Here is a 27627-nt window from a genome sequence, read left to right on the forward strand (position 1 = left end):
CTGGCCAATCGCCGCAAATAGAAGGCGGGCAGTTTGCCAGTTGACAACATCATGGACTAATGGGATCAGGGAATTGCGGAGGCTGGTTGCCATGGTTAGCCAATAAAATGTTCACTGGCTGAGTGGGCGTGAATACCACGTGGGAGCTTTTGCTAGGAAACTATCTCGACCGTGTGGCTCCTGAGTCATCTGGATCACATTGAAGCGGGTCGATTATTGAGCCAAGATGGCGATGATGGAGCGCTTTTTTCTTTTCTAAAACTCGAGCTTGGGGGCGGGTCTGTAATTGCATCACAGCTGATCTGAACCCCCGCCCCCCAGTTGTTTTTTTTGCACGAGAGTCACAGAAGAATCTCCTTATTTTTCATTTTACCTTCTTTGTTGTGTAGTTTAAAAAAAAATGGACTGTCTTTCTTCCTCAAGCAAACATTTTAGTTCACGCAGCCTCGCGTAGTTCAACGATGCACCTCATTTTCAGAACAAATGCTTTGATTGCGCGTTTCAAAGCAATCTTTTGTGAATTCAAGTCTGCTTTGACCCAGTTTTGACGTTGGCGGCTTTGCTTGTTGTTAAGAAACCAGCGCAGATGTTTTCGGCCGGACGGGAGGTCACTTCCAGCTGGTTGAGCTCCTTGCAGGAGAATCCCGCAAGAGATGCGATCTCCCCCGCCTTGGAGCTGAGCGTCACCACCGCGTACACCGTCCTCTACTCGCTCCTCTTCGGCTTCGTCTACCTGCAGCTTTGGCTCATTCTGCACTACGGCTACAAGCGCTTCAGCTTCCAGAGCGCGTTCTTGTTTCTGTGTTTGCTGTGGGCAGCCCTCAGGACGACCCTCTTCTCTTTCTACTTTGAAAACGGGGCGCAGGCCACACAGCTGCAGCCGTTGGCCTACTGGCTGCTCTACTGCTGCCCGGTGTGCCTCCAGTTCTTCACCCTCTGCCTGCTCAACCTCTACTTCTGGCAGGTAAGGAGGACTTATTGGCTGGGGTGTGTCGTTTTGTTATTTTTCTAATATAAAGCAAGGCAACAAATTACGTATTTGCACCAGCATCAACTTTATTGTCCTCAAATCCTCACACAGGGTGTAAAAAACCCCCCAATGTTTTGCAAATTTGGTAATCCCTAGAAAAGCACCTTATTCATAATGCAATGTAGTAAAAAGCGCAAGTATCCCATTATATGTGCAGGCTATCTATATCCAGAGAAAAATTCACACGACACACCTGATGATGTATCAGGTGTGTGCAGACAAGGGGCAGCTCCCCGACCACAAAAAATAAGTGAGCACCACCAGCAAAAGGGGGCATCAAGGCAAGACCGCTTTTATTTATAGAGCACATTTACGTAACAATTCAAAACTAAAGGACTTTTTTTTTTGAGAACATACAATGCAAGATAAAGATATAAGATTTAAAATACTCAATCAAGACCTAGACTTAAAAACATTCACGCGTGGGGCTGACTTCCATATTATTGGCAGCTTATTCCATTTGCGTGCAGCATAACAGCTAAATGCTGCTTCACCGTTTTTGCTTTTAACGCCGGGTTTTAATTATTGACCAAGTCTGCACACATCAGAGCCATACTCGGTTTACGTTCCATTAACATTTATTCAATGTATGAGTAAATTTAGCAAACTATGCAACCTAACCACTTTATCATTTTACGCTTAAAAATAAGTGGCTTACAGGTTATTTAAAAAAAAAAAAACACCAGAATTGCAAGTATACAAGATGTGCAGTCAAACAGTACTCAGCGTTGACTGTAGTGAGGGCAAGCAGTGCAGAAAATGGACGGACGGATGGACAGACGGGTAATCCCTTGAATCCCGGTGAAGCGAGGAAGAAGTAACAAGGCTGTTCTGACTGCTCACATGACATCTGATCAAACACGTCAGATAATTGGTGCTCACAAGTGTTGAACTGAAGACTTTGACTGGAACTTTATTGCTTTTTTTGGTTACTTGGTTACACCAGAAGCAGATACAGTATTGACCTTCTGTTGACATACTATGGATGTCGGGAAAGCATGACTAACTAAATTTATTGTGGTTTCTCTAAACAGAATTTTTTTTTTTTTAATTGAGCTAAAATGAATTACTTACGTACGTAATCTATAATTATATTATAATTAGTGGTGTAATGTGTTTCATTAAAAATTCAAAACGGTTAGTATTACCATTTCAAGCGCAGCTTTTGTTTTGAATGTCTTACATCTGTGACAGTGTCCATCAAGTTACGTCGTAGTGCTACACTTGGCACTTGTATGTCAATCGATTCTTTCCTGGGGAGTGGTCACCAAACTGCAGCTAAAAGCTGTATACTGTATTTGCTACATGTGACACGCATTTGTCAGGGGAACTGTTAATGGAGTAACTCACAGTTTAACTCATTCACTGCCATTGACGGCTATAGACGTCAAAAATTCATTTTATTTATTTCTATTAGTTAAAAAAAAAAAGTCCACTTCTGTTAACAAGACTATGAAAACCTAGAATTTTTTTATTGTACATTTAGAACAGATATAAAATTTGTGATTAATCGTGAGTTAACTATTGAAGTCATGCAATGAATTACAATTAAAAAAAAATATCGCCTGACGCCCCTAATTTTTAATAATCTTTTCTTTTAAATCGCGTCAGGCGATTACATTTTTTATTGTAATTAATTGCATGACTTCAATAGTTAACTCACGATTAATAACACATTTTATATCTGTTCTAAATGTAAAAAAAAAATTCTGGGTTTTCATACTCTTGTTAACAAAAGTGGGGAAAAAATGTTAAACTAATAGAAATAGTTCAAATGAATTTTATTTACGTCTATAGCCGTCAATGGCATTGAATGAGTTAATATTGCTGCAACTTGCAATATTTTGCACCAATAATATGGCTATATTTAACCATCCGTCCAACTATAGCGCTTGTGCTGATTAGGTTTGAGGGTGAGCTCGCTTACATACAGATTAGGGGGGGCTGACTAAGTCGACCACAAAGTGTCAACAGAAATTTCTGAGGCATGTACACACCCACCGATAACTGTGATGTGGCTGTGCTCAGAATTAGCCAATCACATTCAAACTCATGTTTAATGAGAGTGACCACACAGCTGCCATCATTTGAAGTGCCTCCGATTAAACACAAATTTTAATGTTATGGTAGGCTTTTCAGATTTTTATTTTTTTTGCTTTATAACAGAAGACAGATCTGCCTGCTATTGTGGAACTTTGCATAATTCCCTCCATCTTCAAAACCTTTCAAAAATGTTCTCCTTGGTAAGAAAAATATATCCGAAAAAAGCTTAGTTGAACGAATGAACTTAATTTGCCGTTGATCAGAGGCACTTTAAATGGTGGTAGATGTGTGCTGACTCCCATTGACAAGGGTGTGCACACTTATACAACCATGTGTTTTCTGTTGTTGTTGTTTTACTTTCCCTCTCAAAAACATTTTTCAATAGCCTTTTAAAAAATATTTAGGGCTGCAACTAGTGATTATTTAATATGAGATTTTTGGGTGTGTGTGATTAATAAAGATGTGTTTTAATTTCCCTTTATTAAAAAAACAGGACATTATTTCCAATGGAGGGTGCAGAAAATGCACCACTTGTTCATGATTAAGTTACTTGTTTGGTTCATAAAATGTGGATCGTTTTCCAAAGTAAAAGCAGGTGTTAGCAAATGTTTTATTTTCAATCAACACAAAATGTAATCTTATGCTTTAAACTGGATTACTACAGTAATCTGACGTCTTCTTTTGGGGAGGGGAGGGGGGCATTTTAACAGGTATGTGGGAAACGGTTTACATCCACTGCACTGTTAGAAATGCAAATTACCTAGATATATAGGACATAGGAGATACATCATTTTGATAAATTAATATTGTATCCTATTTTTCCCCTTCACTATTGAATTAAATGTGCTAAAATACCCCATACATACACTTTTGTGTACACATCCTGCATTCCCACACCACAGGCGAGCGGTGTTTGAAGCCACTTAATGCAATAAAAAGCCTCGAGCTGCAAGCGATATACTGTAGTTGCTTACTGCATATACCACCCAAATGCATGCAAACCAAAAGAAACAGGCCTGTGATTTACTTCCTCTTCTTACCAGTGAGCGCCTTCCTTCTACTGGTAATCATGTTAATTAGCGTATTTGTAGCAAAAGGACACGCACGCATCCAGGATGGAGGATGGATGAACCCGCAGTTTTATGTTCTTGGCACAGTTGCCTCCTTTCTGGGTCGCCTTCTGGCCTACATTCTGACACAAAAGGCAGATTGTTTACACATATGTAGTTATGCGACTTGAAAAGTCAGCGGAGACAACGTTGAGTGAGCTCGCCGCAAACCGCAGTCGTCGTGGAACCCAAAAGAGATGCGAAGGAGGAGATCTCAAATTTAAAATGCTCTCTTGTACTCTGTAAACTGATAGTGAAAACTGCAGGCCACTGCCAACTTGGTGACAAAAGCATGTAGGGGAAAAAAAGAAGAGGCCAGAAAGGGGGCACACTTAATGTTAAAAGCCAGTAGCAGATGTTAGAAGAAGTACTGTGAGCTCCTGCTGTCAGCTGAAAAAGGGACATTTGCAAACATATTGAAAGCTCAACCGGTTTAATTAACGTTATTCTTTTAAAATGGGTAAACATTAGGGGTGTGCCAAAAAATTAATTCTCATAAGAATCGCGATTCTCATTTAGTACGATTCAGAATCGATTTTAAATGTCCCAAAATCGATTTTATTTAAATTATTTTATACTGTCTTGCCTTTGTCTGTGAGTGCCTTTATTTGGAGTGCTGTTCATGTTGTACCCGGTTTGGCCACTGAGGGCAGTGTGGTTCCACGCGGTCTAATACACTGTTAAGTTGTAGCCACATTAGAGAGTAGAAGGAAAAAGTCACGATCAAGTTATGCCAATAAAAGTTGTTTTTTTTTGCAGCGTGGAGCCGTTCTTTTGAGTGATAAAAGTGCCGCAAATAGAGCACTAATTAGCATTAGCGAGTCAGACTGGACTAGATCATTACAATTCCTTGCACATCTATAGATTGAAGCAAAAATCATTGTCAATCAAATCATTTTGAATCAAAAATCCTTCTGAATCGAAAATCAATTCTGAATTCTGTGTGTGTGTGTGTGTGTGTGTGTGTGTGTGTGTGTGTGTGTGTGTGTGTGTGTGTGTGTGTGTGTGTGTGTGTGCGTGCGTGCGCGTGCGCGTGTTAATTTAATTACACAGGAATGTCCTGAGACACTGTCAAGTTCACATGGCTCTACTAAAAGAAGGGAACATTTTGCTCCTCTTGCTACCTTCTTCTTCTCATACCCAACACTACATCACATGCAATGCCTTTCTACAATGATACTTTTTGTCGTGTATTTCTTAGGTGGTGTTTAAGGCCAAAACCAAGTACTCCCCGGAGCTCACCAAATACAGGTAAACGTTTGTTGAAATCCAAATTGTTAATTTTGGATTGACAGCATAAGGAAATAAAAATGTAGACTATTAGAAATGGCTCTTGTTCTACACCACTCGCATCAAATTAGATGGTGCAGCTGTGCCTAATGAAGTGTCCAGTAAGTGTATCGAATGAAACTTCAAAATACTCTGCTCTACTGTCTTGTCCTTGTCTTTCTCCTCAGGATTGCTCTATCGTTGTTCTTCCTGTCCCTGTGTATATTTTTCCTTGTGGTGAATTTAACGTGTGCATTGTTGGTGCAAGGAACTTTGGAGGATTCAGGATTGCCAAGGTAAGAGTTTTAACAAGTGAAGATGTATTATTAGTTCAACAAGAAACAGAAGTTTAATGATCACTTTCACAGTTGAGAAGTTCTAGGTCAGAGTTGGCAAAAGTAGATTTACACTCTTTACTTAGGAGTCCCCTCCAAAATTGTTAACTTTTGCTGTCAATCATATACAAAATCAGTTTGTTGTTTTTCCAAACCAATCGCTCGCTAGCTTTGGCAACTTTGCACAAAAAAATGCTAAAGTAGCTAATAACAAGTGAAAAGATACACCTTACTTGTGGTTTTTTCCCCTTCAGATTACACAGATCATTGTTGATAATTGGCTAGCACAACACACAACACGTTTGCCGCTAATCGTTGTAGCTGACAACATCACACACTGTTCTTAAATAAGGCCATGGATGGTGAATAAATGAGCGTTTGTGTTCGTTTATGTTACTGTGGTCTGTTTCTTGCTTTTAAGACACCAAAATGTCAACCGCTCCTATTGACGTCATATGTCGTCATCCGTGGGGATGGAAAAAAAGCAACTAGCTTATTTTGACGTGCAAGAGTCACAAAGTACAGATAATTGTGTTCAAATAAAGAGCGTAAAAGTAAACCGTTTTTCAGAAAAATAAATAAATAAATACTCAAGTTCAGACACCTCAAGCATTTTTGTAGGCCACCACATTTCACTCATAACTGTGAACTGGATACGCAGTAGCAAAATGGCTGACATGTTTACCATGTGACTTGTGATGTGTGAAGTGACAGGCTTGTGAGATATGCTGTCCTGGCCCGCATCCTGATCAACGACAGTCTGTTTGTCCTGTGCGCCGTGTCTTTGGCCGTCTGCCTAGTCCGCATCGCCAAGATGTCCTGCGCCAATGTTTTCCTCCAATCCAAGGTAGCGGAATTGGTGAACGTCACCTTCACATAGCGGCTGCTCGCTCGCAATCACAGAGCAATCTTAAACAAAGTTGACATCTTCAATAGGCACAATTATGTGTGTCAACAGTTTGATAGATGGATTTTCATTCCTCATCGTATCATTATTAGCTTGCTAGCTAGCTAAGCTATATATGTTGGTAGCAGCTTGGAAACTTCATGGGAAATTTAACTGGAATTTTGAACACTAAATGGCACATTTTGGGAGGTACGGAAATGTACAGGAATGAATGAGTTTAACCCCAAACCTCAGAAGTCAAAATGGCGGCTTCTAGTGGTGCATTCGAGGACAAGAGGAAGGTGGGAAGTTAGACTTCTTTCGCCCCATTTGAACTTGGACATCCGAGTTGCGAAGTCGGGGGGAAAATAAGACCCCCGACATCACCGACCGGCTTCAATCTGACGTCACTCGACAATTACATTTTAAACATTTATTTATTTATTTATTATAACATTAATTTAGTTATGCGACGTAAGTCACTTCACGTAACCTAACATGATTTAGACTGACTGAATTAACCACAACAACAAACAATTCATCGTAATCAGCCATCTTTGTTGTTTGCGTTTGCCTCAAACGCTTTGAGGTTGGAAGTGGGACAATACGACTGCCATCAATCGGACTTCCCACCTTCCTCGAATGCAGCATCAACTCAGTGAAACGAAGCTCTTTGGATCGTTATCATTTTAATTTTAATTTTGATTTGAAAATGTGATTACCGGTAAACTTCATTAGGGAAAAGCAATACAAATGTGATGTTTGCTTTCAACGAAAACGTAGAAAGGCTTGGATGTTCGGAATTGTCAATTAAATACAGTACAAATGAATTGTACTTATCAAATGTACCTGTTTTTGTACAGTGTAACATTTATGCTCACTTTGAGCATTTCAGTGGTTTTTAAACCTCTAGAGCAGGGATAGGCAACTGAGTGGCCCCTTGATTAATTAAAATAAAATCATTGATTTTTTAAAATAGATTTTTTAAATATTTGTTTTGCAGGGGGGGGGGGGGTTATAAACATGTTTCTAAATACCCCTAAATACCACAAATTCACTTATTTGCAGATTTTGAGGTTTTGTACATAAAATGTTTTGTCTTCACCCACCAATATTTTATGTCGATTTTGGCTATTTGCGGACCGGCGCAGTCCATATACCTATGACTAGTGTGGTTCCACTAGTTTAAAGTTGTAATAACGCCATTCACCACTAGATGGCAGACATGTATTAGTTGCAGCTTACACAGAGTCTTACAATACAACATGATTTGGCCTAATAATTTTTTGCGAATGTGGAATGACATGCAGGACAAACATATTATATATAGAAATTTGATGATTTTTCTGGGGGTAAAATGCACAAAATGTTTTCTTAATGTTTGAAGTTCAGCAGTTTTGTGCCGTTATCTGGGATAGGCTCCAGCTCACTCTTGCTTGACCCTGAGCAGGATAAAGCTGTGTAGGAAACGACTGGCTGGCACGTGTTGAAGATGTGTCCCAACACACTTGAATATATTGTTTCCATTTACAGTCGCTGTTTTTGTGCAGGGGACTTCAGTGTGTCAGGCGACAGCTGTCGGAGCGATAGTGATTCTCCTCAACACATCGAGAGCTTGTTATAACCTGGTGGTGGCGCTGTCTCCGCTGGGCAGACCTGATTTGTCCAACTACAGCTGGTACATTGTTTCAGATCAGGTGAATAGTCACTGCTCCGCTTGGAGAGGGGCGGCAGTAAAACTTACAAAAAATTTTTTTATCAAAAATTGGCTCATTTTTGTGTTCCAGGCTGATTTGCTGAACAGCGACGAGGCATACATGGTTTATGGAATTATTTTGTTCTTTTGGGAGCTGCTGCCTACCAGCTTGATGGTGCTTTTCTTCCGAGTCCAGAAGCCCAAACAAAACCTGGTAAAAATTTTAAAAGGCCATTATTAACAGTAATTCCTTTTATTTGCGATAGACTGAAATCATTTGAGTTTGACATCAAATATACATTTATTTATAATAAAACTTGATCAAGTGAGCAAAAGTATTGGATTTTGTTCGAGTCAGTGGCAGTACAATTCAATTTGATAAGGAACGGCTGGGTTTGAGAGGGTATGATGCAATGAGTTTCTTGATTTTGCATTTCAAATCAGTTTTTCTTCCATCCTTACGAACATAATTAAACTTATATTTCTCTTTATTACATTACACAACATAAAAATGTCACAAAATACTAAAATTGGGATGTCTTGTCTCAATTAACTGGCAAATTTATGCTAGGTGTGAAATACAGGTTAGTTGTACCTCTTGTCATCTAGTGGAAGAGATTATCAATACTAAATGTTGATTGCAGCAAGAGACATTTTTATTTTTTATTTATACTAAGGTACATAGCAATCTGTGATTCTTGGTTTACTGTCCTGTTATGTTTTCAGTCTACACCAAAGATAAAGGAATTGCCCTCACAGTAAAAATTCTTGACAAATCAGAATGAGGCAACACGGATGTTTTGAAAATGTGCCAGGTTCCCACAGGAAACCTCAACAACCACACATTCGGCTCCAGGGATTCTTTTTTTGACAATCCAAGGCGATACGACAGCGATGACGACCTGTCCAGAAGCAACAGGTCTGATCGGGCCAGGTGCGAACCCACACGCATGCGCACACGGAAAGATTTTTTATTTTTCAACATGATATGCAACCAGACTGCTTTCGTGTAAAAACATTTTGATGGACAGGCATAGAAACAAGTAAATACAAAATAAATCTAAATATGGCGCAGTTTTATTGCTAATCTACATGAACACGAGATAACACTAATCATTTGGTTGTTTTTTCCTTTGACTTGCAAATGCTGATATAAACGAGCGCTGTATGATGTCAGTGAACACAACTCACTTCACAAGAAGCAACCATTTTCTAGTGAATAGTTTAAAAAAAAGCTTCAAGCGGTTACATGCCACTAAAAGTTCAAGTTTATTGTCAAACTAAACAAACTAGTGTATTTGAAACAACAAAACTGCTGCCTGAAGAAAGGCCATAGTAGCTTCATGCTGACACTAATTAGCGTCTTTGTTGCGGTGGTTTTACTCTTGGCGACAGATTGAACACAAATATGCTGTGTAGAGCTACTATTAGTGCTGTACTATTAAGATGAAAAAAATAATTTTAACGTAATCAATGAAGCATTTTTATGAATCCCGCCTGAGTTCTGATTATGATTAGCTGTTGCATCAAGGCATGACTTCCCTCATTAAAATACACATTGCGATAAAAATAAAAATAAAAGTTTTTAGAGGGAAGGCTAAAACGATTAACTGCCATAAATTCTTTTTTTTTCTTTTTTTATAAAAAATTAGGGCCGACAGGCAATATTTTTTTTTTAATTGTAATTAATCGTAGGACTTCACTAGTTAACTCACGATTAATCGCAAATTTTATATCTGTTCTAAATGTACAATGAAAACAAATTCTAGGTTTTCATACTCTTGTTAACAAAAGTGGAAAATATGTTAAACTAATAGAAATTAGTTAAAATGAATTTTCGACGTTTATAGCCGTCAATGGCAGCGAATAAAAAAAAGAAGAAAAGATTATTAAAAATTTGAGGCGTCGGGTGATTAAAATTTTAACCGTAATTAATCGCATGACTTTACTAGCTAACTCACGATTAATCACACATTTTATATCTGTTCTAAATGTACAATAGAAATTCTAGCTTTTCATACTCTTGTTAACAAAAGAGGCAAAAGAATGTTAAACTAATAGGAATAGTTCAAATGTATTTTTGACGTTTTTAGCCGTCAATGGCAGTGAATGAGTAAATAGCATTGCCTACTATTCATTGGACTAGTCGATTAATCAGTCCAGCCCCTTAAACACACTCGCTGACGCACTCCATTATTTTCATGTCTCTCTTTCAGTGTGCCCTCCTCCACCACGCAGCCTAGTTGCGTGCCCAGTTGGTACGGCACGATCCAGTCTAGCGGGACCCGGCCGCCCTCTTCCACGGCCCCTCTCATATTTGCTTATGGGAACATCCAGAGTACCCAGCACCACCACCACAACTACTACTCCACTCCACAAAGTAACCACCACCATCACAGTTGTTATCATTCCACCCCTCACAACTGAGGAGATAAAGCCCTTTTATTTTCGAACCATTGTTCTCCCAAACAAGCTTGTGGAACAAGGATCGTTTGATGAGAAATACAAAGGTTAGTGCAGATTGTGGATCAGGAATGTAGCGCCAAAATCCCTGACCATAATACTCAGGATCAATTTAAGGGGGTTAAAAAAAAAACTTCTACTACTACAAATGTCAGTTTTGATTTAGGATGAAAAATACGTTTGAAAGGAACAAAAAGGCATTCACTGGACTCTTCAAAGGGTTCAGTAGAGGACAGACTTCCTCCAACGTTCAACTTTTAACCCAAGTGGGAAAAAAAGCTTGCTTTCTATTTTTGTTTTTTCCCATATGTACATCCTGAATTATTGTTTTTCTTTTGGTCCCCATCATCTCAGCATTCACGCCCACTTTCTTGAGTGAATTGCAATACTAAGTTCTTAACATTAAGTATTGTTTTTGCACTTTGCTGTGTTGGACTGTACTGTAGCATCTTGGATACCATCCCGGGCACGCACAGGTGAGCTGCTGCCGAGTTTAGCTGAATTTGAGCAAAGTAAGGTTATATGTTGCCAGCCAATCGCAGGCCATTTTGTACTTCTATTCTGAAATATGCTAATGTTTAACAACGTCACTTTGGAACACATGGTTAGCGTATCTTGCTCAAAAGTTGCGATGTTCTCTTGTTTGAATGTGTGGCGTTAGCATGATGTGCTAGCGTGTGCTAACACTGTCAAAAATGGGGAAATCGTACTAAAAAGCGATACAACTTGGCTGTTTGGGCCGTGAACGAGTAGTAGTAGCATGTAACACACTTTTAAGAATCACAAGTGGCCAATAGTGTGAAAGGATGTCCAGTTTATATGTACCCTGCAATTTACTGGCACCCAGGGGTTTCAACAGCGATAGGCTAAAGAAGCTAATCTGTGATGGAGAGGCAGTAGCAAATGGATGGTTCCCCCAGCGCACAACTGTTAATCTGCTGCAGTTTCATAGTTGGAATATCAAAATCATTCCACAAAACAAAATACATTTGCACCATCTGATGTAGATGTCACAGTAATCAAGAATGAGATTGTTGCGGTCCACAGGTTGGACAGCTTGGCCAAAAATAGAAGAAGATAAAAACCTTTATAAGCTTTGCTGCAACCTTTTGCACTTGGATGTGGTATTCCCTGAAAGAGGAAGGAGCTGCCACTCTGCCGTCACGTTAAATCTCATTTTCATTCCTGACGGAAGATATGTTTGCACAAGATGTTGTCAAGTGATGTATGTATGGAATCATTTGCATGTTTCTAGGTGAAAGGGTATGATCTGAACAATAAGGATGTTTTTATACGCTTTAGTTTTTTTATTATTCACCATAGCTTTACTAATTTAACAATTGTAAAATTGATTTGTACTTTTTCCATTGGTGGTCATTGAATTTGTTTGGTGTCTGGCCAATTTTCTGAAAGTTTGTATTTAAGCTCTGTGAATTAGATGGTAGAAGCCTTCACATGTCCCGTATTTCAATGGGGAGAAGTGGGAAAATCTCATGTTCCGTTTTTTCATTTATTTATTTTTACATGACGTAAACTTAAAAAAACAACTATATTTGCAGTTGAAATCACTATTTTTTTTTTTTAAATGTAGATAATTCCAAGGGAAATTCCAGAAAAAGACCACAAGTGACAAATATGGGTCCACAAGCTGGTATGAGTTCAAATTAAACTTGTTCAAACTCTTGCCGGCATATTCTTGAAATGTCTGTTTGCTAAAAGTTTTTTGTTTGTTTCCGGATCACGAAAAGAGGTTCTCATTTCCATTTACTGACATGTAAAAGTAGCCTGTGTGCTGCATGGCTCTGCGTCATAATGCAACAAGTCAACATTTCTACCATCCAATCCCTCAAAGCTTGTGTTGTAACCAAGACCATACTGAATGTAACCTGTTTTGTGACAGACAAATCACTAATATCATTAAAAATAAGCACTACGTTTGAATAAAGGCTTCCTGCACTGTTTGACATAAATCATGTTAGTCAAATCATGTTTATTCTCACACAACATTGTATATTGGAGGGGGCTGAAATTGCACCTAAATTTCAAAGGCACATCCAAGAAAACATGGTTGGCCAAAAAAGTACCATTTAATAATTTTGCTTGAAAAACTGCGCCTCAGATCAAGGCTAAGAATAAAACATACAATTAAAAACAGCCCCAACAGCAGTGCACACACACACACTAAAGTCTGCATTGAAATATTTTCCAGTGTTGCAAAAGTTTCTAGCAGTTTAAAACATCTGAAACACGGCCTGCTACTCCTGATTAAATCAAACCATTTAAGGAAGTGGAAGTTAAAAAGCATAGTCACACAATTACAACCCAAAAAAAACAACTTAAAATCAAAATTGAACACACATCATCCAAATATGGCGAATTCATATCTAATCACATTATCTAGGTGACAAAATCAGTCAATTTAATTTGGTACACCCCCCCCCCCCCTTAAAAGTTTAACTATAAGTCTACTTACAATTCACGAACATCAGAGGACAATTATTTAAGGCAAAATGGTCATTTGGCTTCTGATTTGACCGAAGATAAAACAATTTGCAAAATTCAAAGAACGAACATGTTTTCAAGTAAGAATTGTAACCTCTCTAGATTAAAAAAAAACTAAAAGTAAACATTCTTGACTTTCGCACAATTGCACCAAATAGAGTACCGTAGATCCCCTCAACTTGGATTCAAATCAGAAAAACATGGTAAAAATCTGTCCACGTTTGTAAAAGCTTCTCTATCCCCAACCTTCGTACTCATTAACAGGGAAAAAACAGCGACAGTGAGTTAAAAACCAGAGTTGATGAAGTGCCAGAAATCAAAGTCCATCATCGGCATCATCATCATCGCTGCAGCTGTCTTGTGATGAGGAGCTGCTTAGACTGCAATGGAGGACCTTGCACTTGTGTCAGGACTCCTCGGCCCCTGCGTTATTGATCTGGCGATATCCCTGGCTACCCAACGGCTCCTTGTGGCGAATGATGGACAGGAAGAGGATGATGATGAGCCCCAGCAACAGGCAGCCGCACACCACCAGACTGGTGATCACCTCTGAGGGGCGGAGAGACGGACGACCATTAGCACCTCGTCACTATGGGAATCTTTTAAGTGGCTTGCCTTCGGAATGGTTTCACAATATTCGTTAAGTGGTGCCTTGAGATGTAAGTTGAATTCAAACAGTCAAATCTCAATTCGTCTTGACGCATTAAAATTAATAGAAATGCTATTAATGAGTCACAACTGCAGTAAGCTGCTCTAATATTAGTCATTCTTTGCAGAGGATAAAGAACAAATTCCTCGTCATTTTTGAGGGGACATCTAAGGGTACATTATGACGGGTCGATACCAGGGGTGAGTACAAATGAGGGGGGAAAGGTAACAAAAAAAGTGCCAGTGGGTACCAGTTAGCCCTAGGACAACATGAGTAGCCCAAAGGTTTGTTCTAAAATTAGGCTTTTTTTTTTGCCCCAAGTCATAAATAAAACATATCAAAAGCTACCGAAAAACAAACTTCTGAGGGGTTAACTATTAATATTTGTCACATAGTTATCAGTGTTGGGTTTAAAGCTCACCTTTACTGCTCCCAATTGAAGCCAACTGGCACTCCTTCTGTCTGTCCTCAGAAATAGACAGCTTTGTAATTTTCACAAACTCCTCCAGGGGGCAGTCCAGGGAGCAACCAGGTAACTGAAGCTCATAAGGTGCAACCCTGCTGTCATTCCGGTAAAACATGGACACTGACAGAGACCTAAACGCACACAGAGCAGAAAGTTAGTCGTGTTTTTCTGTTTCCCTGTACATGTTTTTGATAGCACAAATTTCACCTCTTCAATTTCTGCTTTTTGTTCAACGATTTCAAACCAAGTATGTTAGAAAGAAAGCCCATAAACCGTTGGGAAAACATATTTTTAGCCACTCTAACATTATGCAGTTAATGCTGTTAGCACTGTTTTTAAACATAGGAACACAAAAGAAAAACTACATAGATTCAATCAAAAAATATATATTTGCAGCTTTAATGGTAAACAAAAAAATTACTGAAATGTTTACAAACATTTCTTGAAGATTAAATGCAAATGTATTTTTTGACATACCACTAGAGGGAGTCTACATCACTAGTTTAGATTACATTGGGCTTGATACCAGTGCATTTTATTCTTTGATATTTTTTATTTATTTATTTAAAATTGATCTATTCAATTGTCAGTCCTTAGCACACTTCACTCTGAAGTTTTGTTTACTTCACTACTGATGCAGCTACTTTCGTTTGCATATTATCATTTGTCCGTTAAGTGCTAGTTTGCATATTTGTTCACTTCTGCCAGGTCGTTTTGTGCTCACGTTTAACCAGTACTATTCATAAAGCCTCACATGAAGGTTGTTTGTTTTTGACTACAGAAGTCAATTATTTTCAGTATTTTGTAAATATTAGATGCTTGCTTTCCTGATAATTCCTTGTTTGTACTGTATAGTACCCAAATGAAAGACAGGCATCCATCTTATTTAAATTGAAGACAACCATCTGCACCATACCAGTTTCATGGAGACATACTTCCCCTTTTATGACTCTTTTTTTTGTAAGTGTTTGTCGCATTTTGATTTCATTTTATTAGCAGTAAATATAGGCACCAAGTAGTAGCATCCTCAAATGTAGGCGCCTTAGCTTAATAAATATTGCCTAATACTGCGTTACTCACAAAAAGTCAGCCTGTATGTGTGTGTGCAAGCATGTGTGCTTCCTTCCCATGTGCATGTGTGCGTGCGTGTGTACCCGCTGTCATCCGAATATAGCTCGATCATGAGACAGGAGGCATACGGTGGTTGTCTGCCATTGAAGACATTCAAGCTGGACTGCAGTGCCGCCATCGTAGTGTCATGCTGTCCAACACACATACACACAGTTAGGACTGCAGCTACTGTAAATACAGTAATCGGCTCTCAAAATGTGGTATTCATATCTCACCGCAGAAAGCATCATCATTTTCAGATGCTGCCTTTCCTTAAATTTAGCCACTCGGGAAAGATTTTTCACTATTTCACCCAACAGGATCCCTAAAGGAGAGAGGCTGTCAATATACGTGTACGATATTACCATCTAGTTAGTTCACTAGCATGATGCTCTTCATTTTCTGATCATGAAACCTCAAATGTTGAACACAATTGTGTCGCAGGATTAGTTTGAGTTTGGAATGTTGATGTAGGTTTACGTCTAGAGATTGACCTGGCCAATCTGAAGCTCAGCCAAGTCACTTGTTTTCAGTGTTTTGGGTGAATTTTGTATTTATCTTTTTCTGCATTATAGCCCCGTGATCCCTGTGGCTTTATCGTGTTGTTTCGTGACCCAGTAAAAGAGAGCTCGAAAACCTTTATGAATATATTGGAAATTGATTTTAAACACGCTGGAAATGTGCATTTTATTGTACAATATCATATTTGGTTTGTAAATTCCCCCCAGCCAAGGGACAAAGAATTTTCCTTTCTTTTTTTTAACTTGAGCTTAAGCATTAAAACTATTTTAATTATGGTTGGATAGTTCAGACATGGACTGTGAGAGAGTTTCACCCCGTTCAGGATATTTGTACTGTATGTACTGCAAAGCCGATGTAAATATTTAAAGACTTCATTTAGCCATTTTCAGCATTAAAAACTGAATATTTTACCCATAATTAATTTGATAACTTAATTATGTTTCATGTATGAGCATATCCTACTAGGCCTTAAAATGCTTGTCATCAACTGCTGGTTGTTTTTCTTGGTCTACCCAAGGGCCATAGTGCAATGGCTGGCTGATTTCCATTATACTAAGATTCACAATTGTTTGCAGCTCACTGCTAACTCATATAAATGTAGCGTTCAAAGGCAAAATCTGAAACTGATTATTGACTATAGTTGTTTAAATAATTAATGCAATTCACCTGGGTTGGGTAACATCATAAACGTTTACCCTTTGCTGAAATTAGCCTATTTTCACGCTTGCATTACCATAAAGACAGGCAGCGCTGCTGTTGTACTACAAATAGGCAAGTGGCTATTTGTTCTCAAGTGACCGCAAATAAAGAGAAAAGTGAGTCACAACAGAGACAAAGTCAAAGTCCATTTTCACAATTGAGAAGTGATGGCTCGAGAGGACCAACTGGTTTTGTTGCGCGTTTGTGTAACATGTCATCCAATTACCGTCTCATTTACCCAAGCTTCTTCTGTTTTTCTTTTTTTACAGCGGTTCTTTGACTTATGAATTTCTTCCTTGATCACATTCCTAAATATATTTGTATAGAGTGTTTTTAATAAGAATAATACCACTCGGTAGGATAGTGTGTGTGTGTGTGTGTGTGTATATATATATATATATATATATATATATATATATATATATATATATCCGGTGGAAGTGTCAATAAGCAGCTTGAATACTAATCTATTTTTCAAGAATTGTTCAGTGCTGTGAGTTGTTGGCTGTTTTCATCTAGTTCTCAAGTCTCACATTTTTGCTTGCAGATCAAAGAAAAAACAACAACTCATCTGAGCACAATTAACATCTCGAAAAACGTGTCATTCTGTAGTGAAGATATCATTTTTCAGCATTTTCTGACATTCTGGTTCCCCTGTGGCCCCAGTATTCGTCCTACAGGTTAGTCTGGTTACTAATCTGGTTTTGATGTGTGATGTGCTGTGTCGGTCTTCTCAAGTGGGCCGCACACAATAGTAGTAAAACTGCCATTTTTTTCATGTCTTGCATGGTCTCCTTTTTTTTCTTTTTTAATGGGTGGGTAAGATGTTGAACATCCTTGTGTGCAACAAACTTAACACACACCTCCCTGCAGCCGACTCTTCTCCTGATGTTTGTAGACCTCAAATAAAATCTATGAAAATTGGAGCAGACTTGGATTACTAACAGTTTGTGTCTCCGCGGTTTAAAATGCAAGAAAATGGAGAATCGTTTTTTACCTGGAATCCAAAGTCTTTCAGAAATCGAAGCCTTTCCCAGACAGAAGGGGTCACCCAATCAGGAGCTGACTTGTTATGACGTGACTATTAAAACACACACACGGGCACTTTTTATATGTGGAAATCCACAGCTGGATGACACAACAGAAGTGGAAAATGCAAGTATTCACCTCGCAGAAGAGGGTGTCGTACACACTCCAGACAGCATCCACGGTCATTATCTTCAGGCCTGTTTTATTCCGCACAAGCTCCATAATGTCCTACAAGGAAGAAAAGCAGAAGGCTTTGTTCAATCCAGCTCCTGCCAAATCAAGCTGCTCTATTTCAATTACAGTTAATCTAATTATATGGGGGGGGGGGGGTGTTACCCTGTTAGCATTTGTGATGTTAACGTATTCTTCCGTTTGCTCAGTCTCATTCATCAGTTCTTCGTATCGAGGGCAATCTTTCTGAGGAAAGGCCAGCAGCTGGAAACAAACAAAATTCTCTGATAAAGCAATAATAGAAGAAATGACATTAAAAGTTGCCATGTCCTTAAGTCAACCTTCTCTTCACTTTGTGGAACTGTGTGCACAGGGATAGGCTGCCACTTGATGTTTGGTGAGAAGACCTGCTCACCATTGGGGGGATATAGACCTGTAAAGGGGAGACTTGGTTTAAAATCATATAACAACCTTTTTCTTCCAACAAGTCAACATTAAGACTGATGCCTTTTCAGGGAGCGAGGCAAGCAACAGGGAGAACGTTACCGGCAAGGTTGGCCTCGGCGCTCATCAGGGTGCGATCGTAGTCTGTGCTGCGAACGGAGATCTGAGGACAGGGGAGTTGCAGTTAAAAGCTGGACTCCACTTTTCTTTTGTGGGGAATAATAAAAAGGTCCTGACACCTGAACATCACTTAAACTGCTCTATAATTCCAGGAATAGGAAAAACGGCATTGCATCAATATGGCATTGAAGTACTGTCTCATTCATGTCAGAGGTCGTGTGAGGTCAAAAGACCATTTTGACAGTACTCATTGCACTGCGTGTAGTAAGCAAACCCTTCTGTCAGTTCACCAACTTCAGCTTTCTTCTCTAGCGCTGTAAGTTTTATTGAGTGACATCCTGGTCAGTTTTGCCTGAGGCAAATTTCAATAGTTACATTTCAACAGGGACGCGGATTCAAAAGCAGGCGTGATGTGAATCAAGATATTTTTAACATTCACTGCGGGACGAGCTAAACTGGTTTTATTAAGTGTTTACCCGGATCTTGTGACACTGAAATGTATAGCGCGCTCGTCACAATCGTCAAGTGGGCAGGCTAGCTTCAGCTATTAACTATTATTATTACAGCTATTATGTTTTGCTGAATTACTCCAAGACAACCAAATGTCCCAATCAAATTTTTATACCAGAGTCTGAGTTACTTTTGACTATCTGCCTTTAATGAGTACCTGCATCTAATTTGTCACAACTGGTTGTTGTTGTTTTTGCTGGTTTTTTTTTAAATATATATAAAGGAATCCCAATCTGATTCTACAATCTAGCACAGCAGTGGTTCAAACCAAGTAAACAAAACATTTTTAGAACATACAAGTGGAGCAACATAACATAATGCTACAGAACATGAATAAACAAACAAGTTGAAATCTTAAAAAAATAAATAAAATGAAAGTCAGACATTTCACCATGAAGATCTTCTTTAAAGTCAATGAATCAATTCCATGGTAAAAGTCTAGAAGTAAAAATAAAGCACTAAATTCCACTTCAAACAATAAGCACTGATGTGAGTCATTTGGATAATAGTTCTTACTGTGCAGCACCTTTGTATATGGTGCCGCTTGATACACGCCAGCTAACAGATGGACGCAATTGATTGAAGACCGCCGGTCTTACACGGCTGCAGCAGAATAAAGTATTTTGGGGAATACTAGTTCTGCCACGCGTCATTTTCACACCACCACAAGCCCAGAACATTAACTCATTCACTGCCATTGACGGACGGCTATAGATGTCAAAAATTCATTTGAACAATTTCCATTGACGGCTATAGACGTAAAAAATTCATTTGAACTATTTCCATTAGTTTCACATTTGTTTCCACTTTTTTTTTAACAAGAGTATGAAAACATAGAAAAAATACATTGTATATTTAGAACAGATAAAACATTCGTGATTAATTGTGAGTTAACTAGTGAAGTCATGTGATTGATTACAATTTAAAAAATTAATTGCCTGATGCACCTAATTAAAAAAAAGAAAAGATTATTAAAAATTAGGGGCGTCAGACGATTAACATTTTTAATTGTAATTAATCGCATGACTTCAATAGTCACTCACGATTAATCACAAATGTAATATCTGTTCTAAATATACAATAAAAAATTATAGGTTTTCATACTCTTGTTAACAAAAGTGGAAAAAAATTTGAAACTAATAGAAATAGTTCAAACAATTTTTTTACGTCTATAGCCGTCAATGGCAGTGAATGAGTTAAATGATCGAATATACTGTAAAACTATCCTTAAATTGGTCCATTGGCAATTTCTTTGTACATAAGGATTTTGTAAGAAAATCCGATCTTTTTCACCTGACCCGATACAGCAAAATGATATGAAAGGCCCTAACGTGTAAATATCATGCATGCTGTGGTCGTGATGTCTCTGATCCACTGATGAAGAGAGACTTTGAAGCTCTCATCTTTCATCTCTAAACGCTTCAAACAACAAAGCGTACGTACGTACGTAGGAGCGAAAACAGAAACAAGATTGTTACTGTAGTTTCTTACGATTCCATTATTGTTAACGGTTTATGTCATGTCACGTGTTTCGTAAAGCACTTTGTTAAGCCCGTATCCCACTGAGTGATGAACGTTTGCAAAGGTAGTGAATGTTGATTTCTCGTCAGGGTTCGTTCAAGGTCGCAACATTCGCCAGACATTTGCCTGAGGTTTTAATGTTTAAAATGTCAACATTCGCAACCTTTGCAAACCTTCGCCCCTCAGTGGGATACGGGCTTTACAGCGCAATATAAATAAAAGGTGAGTTGCTTCCAAAGTACCCTGGCACCTGTTTACAAACATTATGAAAAGGTCTAACGTTTACCTCATGTCGGACATAGCTTTCATTAAGAAAGCCGTCATAACGCTTCCTCAGAAACTGGCCCAGCTCCAAGTGCTGCCGCATCCCTTCCTGAGAACAAAAAAAAAAAAACATACATGCAGTGAGACATTACAAATAGTGTAAACAACTAGGATCAACTTCATTTTCTAATATTTTGTTTGCATAATAGAGCTAATATTCATCACATTTCCCAACTTTAGTATGTTTTCAATTGCAATCCTCAAACTTCAATACAAATTGTGTACCTAATCTAAAAGGGGCAATTTTCACATTTGCCATTTATCCAAAATGAACCCATAAAAGTATTTGAGGTGCTTAGTATCATAAAATTCACATGTACCAATATTGGGGTTTACCAACGTTACCAATCTTTTTTGGATGCACGTAACATCATGGAGGTTTTCCAGTCAGGTTTTAAGATGATGCGTAACACAGTCAGCCTGCGGCTAATGACACTGGAGAGGAATGTTGTGTCTCGTTTTGTTAGATCTGCAGCATTCAATATGGTAGACCACACAGTATTCTTTTGGCTCGTTCGCGGCGCCAGGTGGGCATAAGCGGTCGCGATCAAGACTGGTTTAGATCCTATTTGGCAGACAGAACCTTTTGTGTTAGCCTTGGCCACTCCGAGTCCCACTCGGCCTCAATAGGGTCTTTTTCACCGCCGGAACTTTTGGAGAACTTTTCAATTTACCTAGGTAAAATTCAGTTTGCGCGTTTTTACACCAACAACAATTTCCTAGGTAATTAAATTCCCTAGTGGGCATCCGAGTACTATCTCAGCAGCAAGGTCTTGCTGAGTCGGCTGGAACTTTTGAGGGGGTGGGCTGCGCTGACCAAGGCTGACTGGTTGGTAAAATTGAGGGGGGGGGGGGGGGGTTGTTTTTACATGGGCTGGGCTCCTGCCGTTTACCTGACTCGATAGCTTTACCTGCTTTCTGTAAGTTTGATTGTATTTTGCTGTGCTCATGGAGAAAATGGAACACAAACGCTATGATAAATAGACGGATGAAGAGGAGCAGGCTCTTTTGAGCATTTATGCGGAGGACACAATCCAGCGGGACTTTGAATCTGCCACACGAAATGACAGAGTTTACTTAGTTGGCCTTCAGCTTCTTACCGCCACTTGCTGGATAGGCGGGGTAGTGTAGTTTGTTTTTCACTACCGCATACATCATCAGACTCATTTGAATTAATTAGCGAGAACTACAAGATGCTGTGGAAACACAAATCGCACATTCCCTGCGGAACTTTTACAATCAAGAACTCCCGTTACCCAGAACTCTGGGCTTGTTGGTAGAAAAGCAGCTATTAGTTGTATGGTGTTCCACAAGGTTCAATCTTGGGGCCAGTACTCTTTTACGTTTCGTTTTCATTTTATTGGCTGCCCCTGGGTTCCATCTTAAGAAAACATTCCACTGTGTGGATGACAGATCTATGTCCCGCGGAGCAAATAGGACACTTTCTCATCGAGGCCGCTTTTGTCACTGTCTGGAGGAAGTCAAGACCAGGATGGCACACAATTTCTTGAATTTCAATGAAAAGAAACAGAAGTTGCGATGTTTGGTCCAAATGCCGCTTGGAAATCCCAACCTGCTCCCTGTATCTAAAACCGATGTTAATGAACTGGGGTTTTAAATTGGAGAGTGATTTTAAGTTGAGCCGGCAAATCGGTGCCGTCGTAAAATCCACCTTTTTTATCTTAACTCATTTGCTCCCAAAAACATATAAATAAATATGTTCTATTTTAAATATTACCATGCTCCCAAAGACATATTCATACGTTTTTTGTATGCTAGCGCATACAGAAGGCTTTGATGCAGCCTCAGAATCAATGGTATTTATTACAAAAGCAATCAGCGAGTGGCAGCAGAGTATAAGAGATCAACCAGGGCCATGTTGCAAAAAGCTCTATGTTTTAAACAGATTTGTGAATAATGATAAAACATAGCTATATTTGAATGCTAATTGCTACAAAACGTAAACAGATAGAAATATCCTTATTTTCCTGATGAAAAAAAGGAGACTAACCTTTCTTTTGGTAGATTCCATGTTTTTAAAGCAATAGAACACAATATTCTGTGGGCCTTGCAAAATCAGTAAAAATTCAGTAAAATACTCGGGAGCGAATGGGGTTGCTTCAGTGAAAATGGCTGGGAGTGAATGAGTTAAGCAGTAGGCTAAGGGAAAGGCTCGCCTTTCTCAACAGCACTTAATTAGAAACAGTAATCCATGCCTTCCGGTTGGATAACTGTGAAGTACTTTATTTTGGAGTCAGCCAGTCCTCCCTCCAGCGTCTCCAGTTGGTCCAACATGCTGCTGCTTGCCTTATAACACATTTTTATTCTATGGCTTTTGACTCAGCATTGTTTTAGTGTTTTATGGTACTTACTGTTTTTGTGTTATTGTTTTTAACTCTTTGTTATTGTAACTCATTTCTACTACATGTACAGCACGTTGCTGTAAATAAAGTTGAGTTGAGAATCATTCTGTATACCAACCAAAATTATGTCACAAAGGTCATCAGTAGATGGAAACAAATATGAATGTCATGTTTCATCTGCAGACGGTGCGGTACCTGTGTCAGCTGTCCAAATCCTTGAGGCCAGTCGCCCTCTTGGTATGGGTCAGCGGGATAGGCTTTGACTGGAGATCTGTCGCCATGTCGAAACAACTGTATGGCAGAGAAGCCACGCGTGTCAGAGACTCAACTGTCACGCATGATTGGATTCCAAAGCCCTTATCTTGATAGGTCCGGCTTTGTCCAGTCATAGTGCCAGCAACCCCCCACCCATCACCCGCTGAGTTTCCTCACTCCCTCTCACTTTTAATAAAACATTTTAAATGCTCAACAATTTCGACAAAAAATTAAGACCGATGTTACTAAACAATTTATTTAACAGCCAATCTTACTTTTACAGACAAGTGAGTGATAAGTGGTTGCTATGAAAAGTTACGACAGGGATAGGGAACCCTGGTCCTCAAGAGCCACTGTCCTGCCTGTTGTCCATGTCTCTCTCCTCAAACACAGCTGACTCAGCTAATCAGCAAGCTCTGTCGAAGCCAGATAACGATCTTGTTCATCAATCAGGTGTGTTGATGGAGCGAGACATGGAAAACAGGCAGGACAGCGGCTCCCGAGGACCAGGGTTCCCCACCACCGAGTTACCACATGAGCAGCATAATCATGCATAGCATGTTTCTAGTTTACTGGTTTAAATAACAAAGTACAAGGATACGTTCTTAACTTCTTACACTTGAGTACTTGCTGATTCAAAATACAGAACCATGGATGAAAATGTGTTTTATTTTAATATATAATTAAAAAAAAAAAAATACAAACTGAAATGTGTCTCAGTCTTACAGGAAGCACAAACACTTGCGAGAACAGTTGTCAGATTGTATTTCCAAATCCGAACACACCCACACAACAATACAGAGTCTGGTGGAGATACGCACAAGTAGGAATATGGATTCCATGTCCCCTTTCTGTATTAACTACAAAATAAAGTGAGTAAAATGGGCGGCAGACAGTATTCAAAAGTCGATGCTTACCAGACGTCTCGTTATGATTTTAAATCACTAAAAAAGTTATCACGTTTGTTTACCTTAAAGGGGAAGTCCTCCTTAAACATTTGACAATAATATGTTATATGCGACCTCACTAGTCTAAACATGACATTCTGATTAATGGAATATGAGTTATGTTGATCAATCTCAGGCGGGCGGCCATTTTGCCACTTGCTGTCGACTGAAGATAACATCACAGTTGGTCAGGCAATGGCCAATTTTACTCGACAAGATGTGGCATTAATAACCCTACCTTCGAAAACAGCCCAAATAATGCGTGTGTGTGTGTGTGTGTGTGTGTGTGTGTGTGTGTGTGTGTGTGTGTGTGTGTGTGTGTGTGTGTGTGTGTGTGTGTGTGTGTGTGTGTGTGTACTCTACTAATGAGCTTATCTGGTCTTTGGCCTTCTCTATGTTCTAAAGAATAAGCTCAATAAAAACATTTGACTTCTAAATCAGTTCAATCATTAGCTGGAGCAATGGCCAACAAAACAACTTTTGTTCAGATGGGGGGTGGGGGGGGGGGAAATCAATCTTAAGACTTTTAGCTGTACATTGTACCGAGTGGACCTTCTCATGTTACAACACAGTGACATACGAGATGCTTGATGTCAAAGTGTTAATATGGCAAATTATGACTGGGTCCAAAACAATTTCAATTGTCACATTTCTGACAGATTCTGTGTCCCTTTAGCTACTACAAAAAACACTATCATCATATTACTTAGTAAAATAACCTGCCCAGTGCCCAGGAAGTAAGAATGGTAGCAGAGTTGAATGACTGGAGACGTAAAGCAGTGTAATATAACTGTAAGAATAAGATGGACACATACTGACATACTTCTCAATAAGCCACTTAATTGAGACTGGAAAGTGAATTAATCACCCCCAAGACCTAAGCACACACACATTCATTCTTGCATGTGTAAAATGTACAATTTTCTAATGTAAAAAGTGCTTGAGGTCATACGACCGCGAAGGCAGCATGGTCTCCATGGTGAAGTAACTATAAATTATCAATGCATCCGAGGGCAGTCAAACCCTGTACACGACTATTTCAATGTATAGTAATATATTATTAACGTCGGTCGAAATCCTGATTCCACCAAAATCATGACTTCTCAGAAGACCCCAAAAATGTCAACTATTAACATTGCATCATCAGACAGCGTAAGTCATTTTCAACACCTTGCCTTGGTCATTAAGTTATTTATTTTTTTATAATAAATATGTGGAAATAACAACCACGCATGGACTGACCAATAGTATATATATACTGTTGAGCCACAGACATTCGCTGAGGGAATTGTTTTTATTAACTGTAACCTTACTATATATAGGGTGAGCCATAAGTGTCCATACATAGGAAGATGAATAATGGATATTTTTTTGTATAGGTTTTTTTTTTGTTTCAGACGCATCTTAAACTAAAATTCTATACATAACATTACCGTAAGTTTCCAAATGCTTTTCAGATACTAAAGGCATTGTAGGTATCACCATAGGAATACAAAATTAGATAAAGCATGAGCACGAAACACACATTTGTGGCCACGAATTAGCTGTGGCTTTGTTTTGGTTGTGTTACCTAACCATACCAAATAAAGCCCATCCGGTAAGGTAGTTTTGGGGCACAACAAAAGCGAACATATAGATATGATTACATTTGATTTTAGGCTGTGGATGAGCTACAAACATACTGAAAAGCCCGGCATTTCCAATAATCATTATTTTATTAAAAGGAGCATACACTTGCCAGCAAGCCATGTCGCATAAATCAAAGGAAGGTACGCTCCAAATATTTACTCAGACGTTCAAATTGTTCAATTTAAGCCAAAAACTAGTTACTGTACTTCGTGTCAACGTTACAACTATGTCCTGACAGTTGACACAAATTAGGAATTTTGTGCACGTTTTATTTAAATTGTGGTAATGTTTTCATTTTCGCCCCCCGGATTTCATGCCTGGGGCTCAACCACACAACTGTCAGTCTTGCAATGAGTTTTGGCATCTGTTTCGCCGATAGTCTACTTGGGACGGATCACACAACAACACAGAGAATCAAATATACTCACCACGGTTACATATTGCAGTTTTTTCTCCGCTGTGACTTTCCCCCAGAGCGCGACCACCGCCAACAAGAGCAGAAATCTAGGGTGCATGTCGGTACAGCCGAGATGTTCTTCAGCGAACTCCAACAGCTTTTTAGCTAAACGGCTCGCTTTATGTCACATGATGCCACGAGAGGTACACATGCACTTAGCATAGACATCCCTTATATAGACCGCGCCTTGAGCTGTCTGTCCCGTAGCAGAGATGCGACAGCGCAACCGCCATGTTAGTTGTGTAAGATAATGCTTCTTATTCACTCACACATGAGCATAATACTACATAATAACAGCTGCGCGCCAAAAACAACAAACGTGATTTTTTAAATCCAGTAATTACAAAATGTTTGCTTACGTATTTTATTTTTAGTATTTTATTGCAGTAAGTGTTGCATGGGACAATACTTTTGAAGCCGCGAGGCCGCCATATTACTACTCCCAAGAAACGTTTCTCGGCATACGAGCCTATACAGTTACAGTATCGAAATTGGAGAACATTTGACACATGACTTAGTAGAAACAGCATGATTTATGATATTTCAAATTTGTTCAACATAAATAATAGGACTTCAGACATTTTACAATTTGCCTTAAATACATGTTTACAGGTTGAAACTTGTATATTTTTTATTAAAGAATTATACCTGTAATTCAACAAATGATGCCTTTGCCAAATCTAATATTGGGGTCTAAGGAACTGAGCGATAAAAGAAAAAGGAGGTGTTCAAAGCAGCACATACCGTCTAAAAAATAGTGTCTAATCTGCGCGTATACGTATAGTTTATAGTATAAACTATACAGATTACGAGCAGACTACTGTATAAACTTCATACAGTAGTGTGCTCGCGAGATGGGAGGGTAAGATGTTGTATAATTGAGAAATATTTACTTTTGTAGTTCTGTAGTTTCATTTTATTTTTTTAACTTTACTTTACTTAAGTGCAGGAGTTGACAGTAGTACTTCTACTTTTCCCAGACTTTTTTTTTTACACAAGTATCTGTACTTCTTTTGTCAGAGTGCTTTTGCCATCTCTGTCCGAGACTCACATTTATTTTATTTACTTTACTTGATTA

At 38.9% G+C, this 27627-nt stretch overlaps 2 protein-coding genes across 2 annotated transcripts; one reads left to right on the forward strand and one right to left on the reverse strand.

Moving 5' to 3' along the window:
* The first annotated feature begins 166 nt into the window (after positions 1-166).
* gpr137c (G protein-coupled receptor 137c) lies at positions 167-12802 on the forward strand. The gene is made up of 8 exons (XM_086068551.1): positions 167-964; positions 5384-5433; positions 5640-5747; positions 6495-6633; positions 8223-8369; positions 8460-8582; positions 9184-9302; positions 10585-12802. Exons 1-8 carry the CDS (start codon positions 587-589, stop codon positions 10793-10795), a joined length of 1275 nt encoding a protein of 424 aa, XP_085924677.1. The 5' UTR covers positions 167-586; the 3' UTR covers positions 10796-12802.
* acp2 (acid phosphatase 2, lysosomal) lies at positions 12802-26761 on the reverse strand. The gene is made up of 13 exons (XM_086068553.1): positions 26521-26761; positions 23457-23552; positions 20861-20947; positions 18526-18586; positions 18321-18412; positions 18145-18243; positions 17947-18036; positions 17777-17860; positions 17643-17691; positions 15795-15883; positions 15603-15709; positions 14404-14579; positions 12802-13882 (listed from the first exon to the last, which is right to left on the reverse strand). Exons 1-13 carry the CDS (start codon positions 26605-26607, stop codon positions 13740-13742), a joined length of 1260 nt encoding a protein of 419 aa, XP_085924679.1. The 5' UTR covers positions 26608-26761; the 3' UTR covers positions 12802-13739.
* Between the last annotated feature and the right edge of the window lie 866 nt (positions 26762-27627).

The sequence above is a fragment of the Leptonotus elevatus genome, chromosome 2 (genome assembly GCF_054856555.1).
Source record: "Leptonotus elevatus isolate MCC_2025b chromosome 2, RoL_Lele_1.0, whole genome shotgun sequence".
Taxonomy (NCBI): domain Eukaryota; kingdom Metazoa; phylum Chordata; class Actinopteri; order Syngnathiformes; family Syngnathidae; genus Leptonotus; species Leptonotus elevatus.

Bases quoted from the DNA above. Each gene is read 5' to 3' on its own strand.
- gpr137c (XM_086068551.1), top strand. From the start codon at position 587: ATGTTTTCGGCCGGACGGGAGGTCACTTCCAGCTGGTTGAGCTCCTTG. The intron at 965-5,383 runs GTAAGGAGGACT...TGTATTTCTTAG, and splicing joins TCAACCTCTACTTCTGGCAG to GTGGTGTTTAAGGCCAAAAC. The intron at 8,370-8,459 runs GTGAATAGTCAC...TTTGTGTTCCAG, and splicing joins GGTACATTGTTTCAGATCAG to GCTGATTTGCTGAACAGCGA.
- acp2 (XM_086068553.1), bottom strand. From the start codon at position 26,607: ATGCACCCTAGATTTCTGCTCTTGTTGGCGGTGGTCGCGCTCTGGGGG. The intron at 15,710-15,794 runs GTGAGATATGAA...TGTGTTGGACAG, and splicing joins AAATGATGATGCTTTCTGCG to CATGACACTACGATGGCGGC. The intron at 14,580-15,602 runs GTACACACGCAC...GTGTGCGTTTAG, and splicing joins CTATATTCGGATGACAGCGG to GTCTCTGTCAGTGTCCATGT.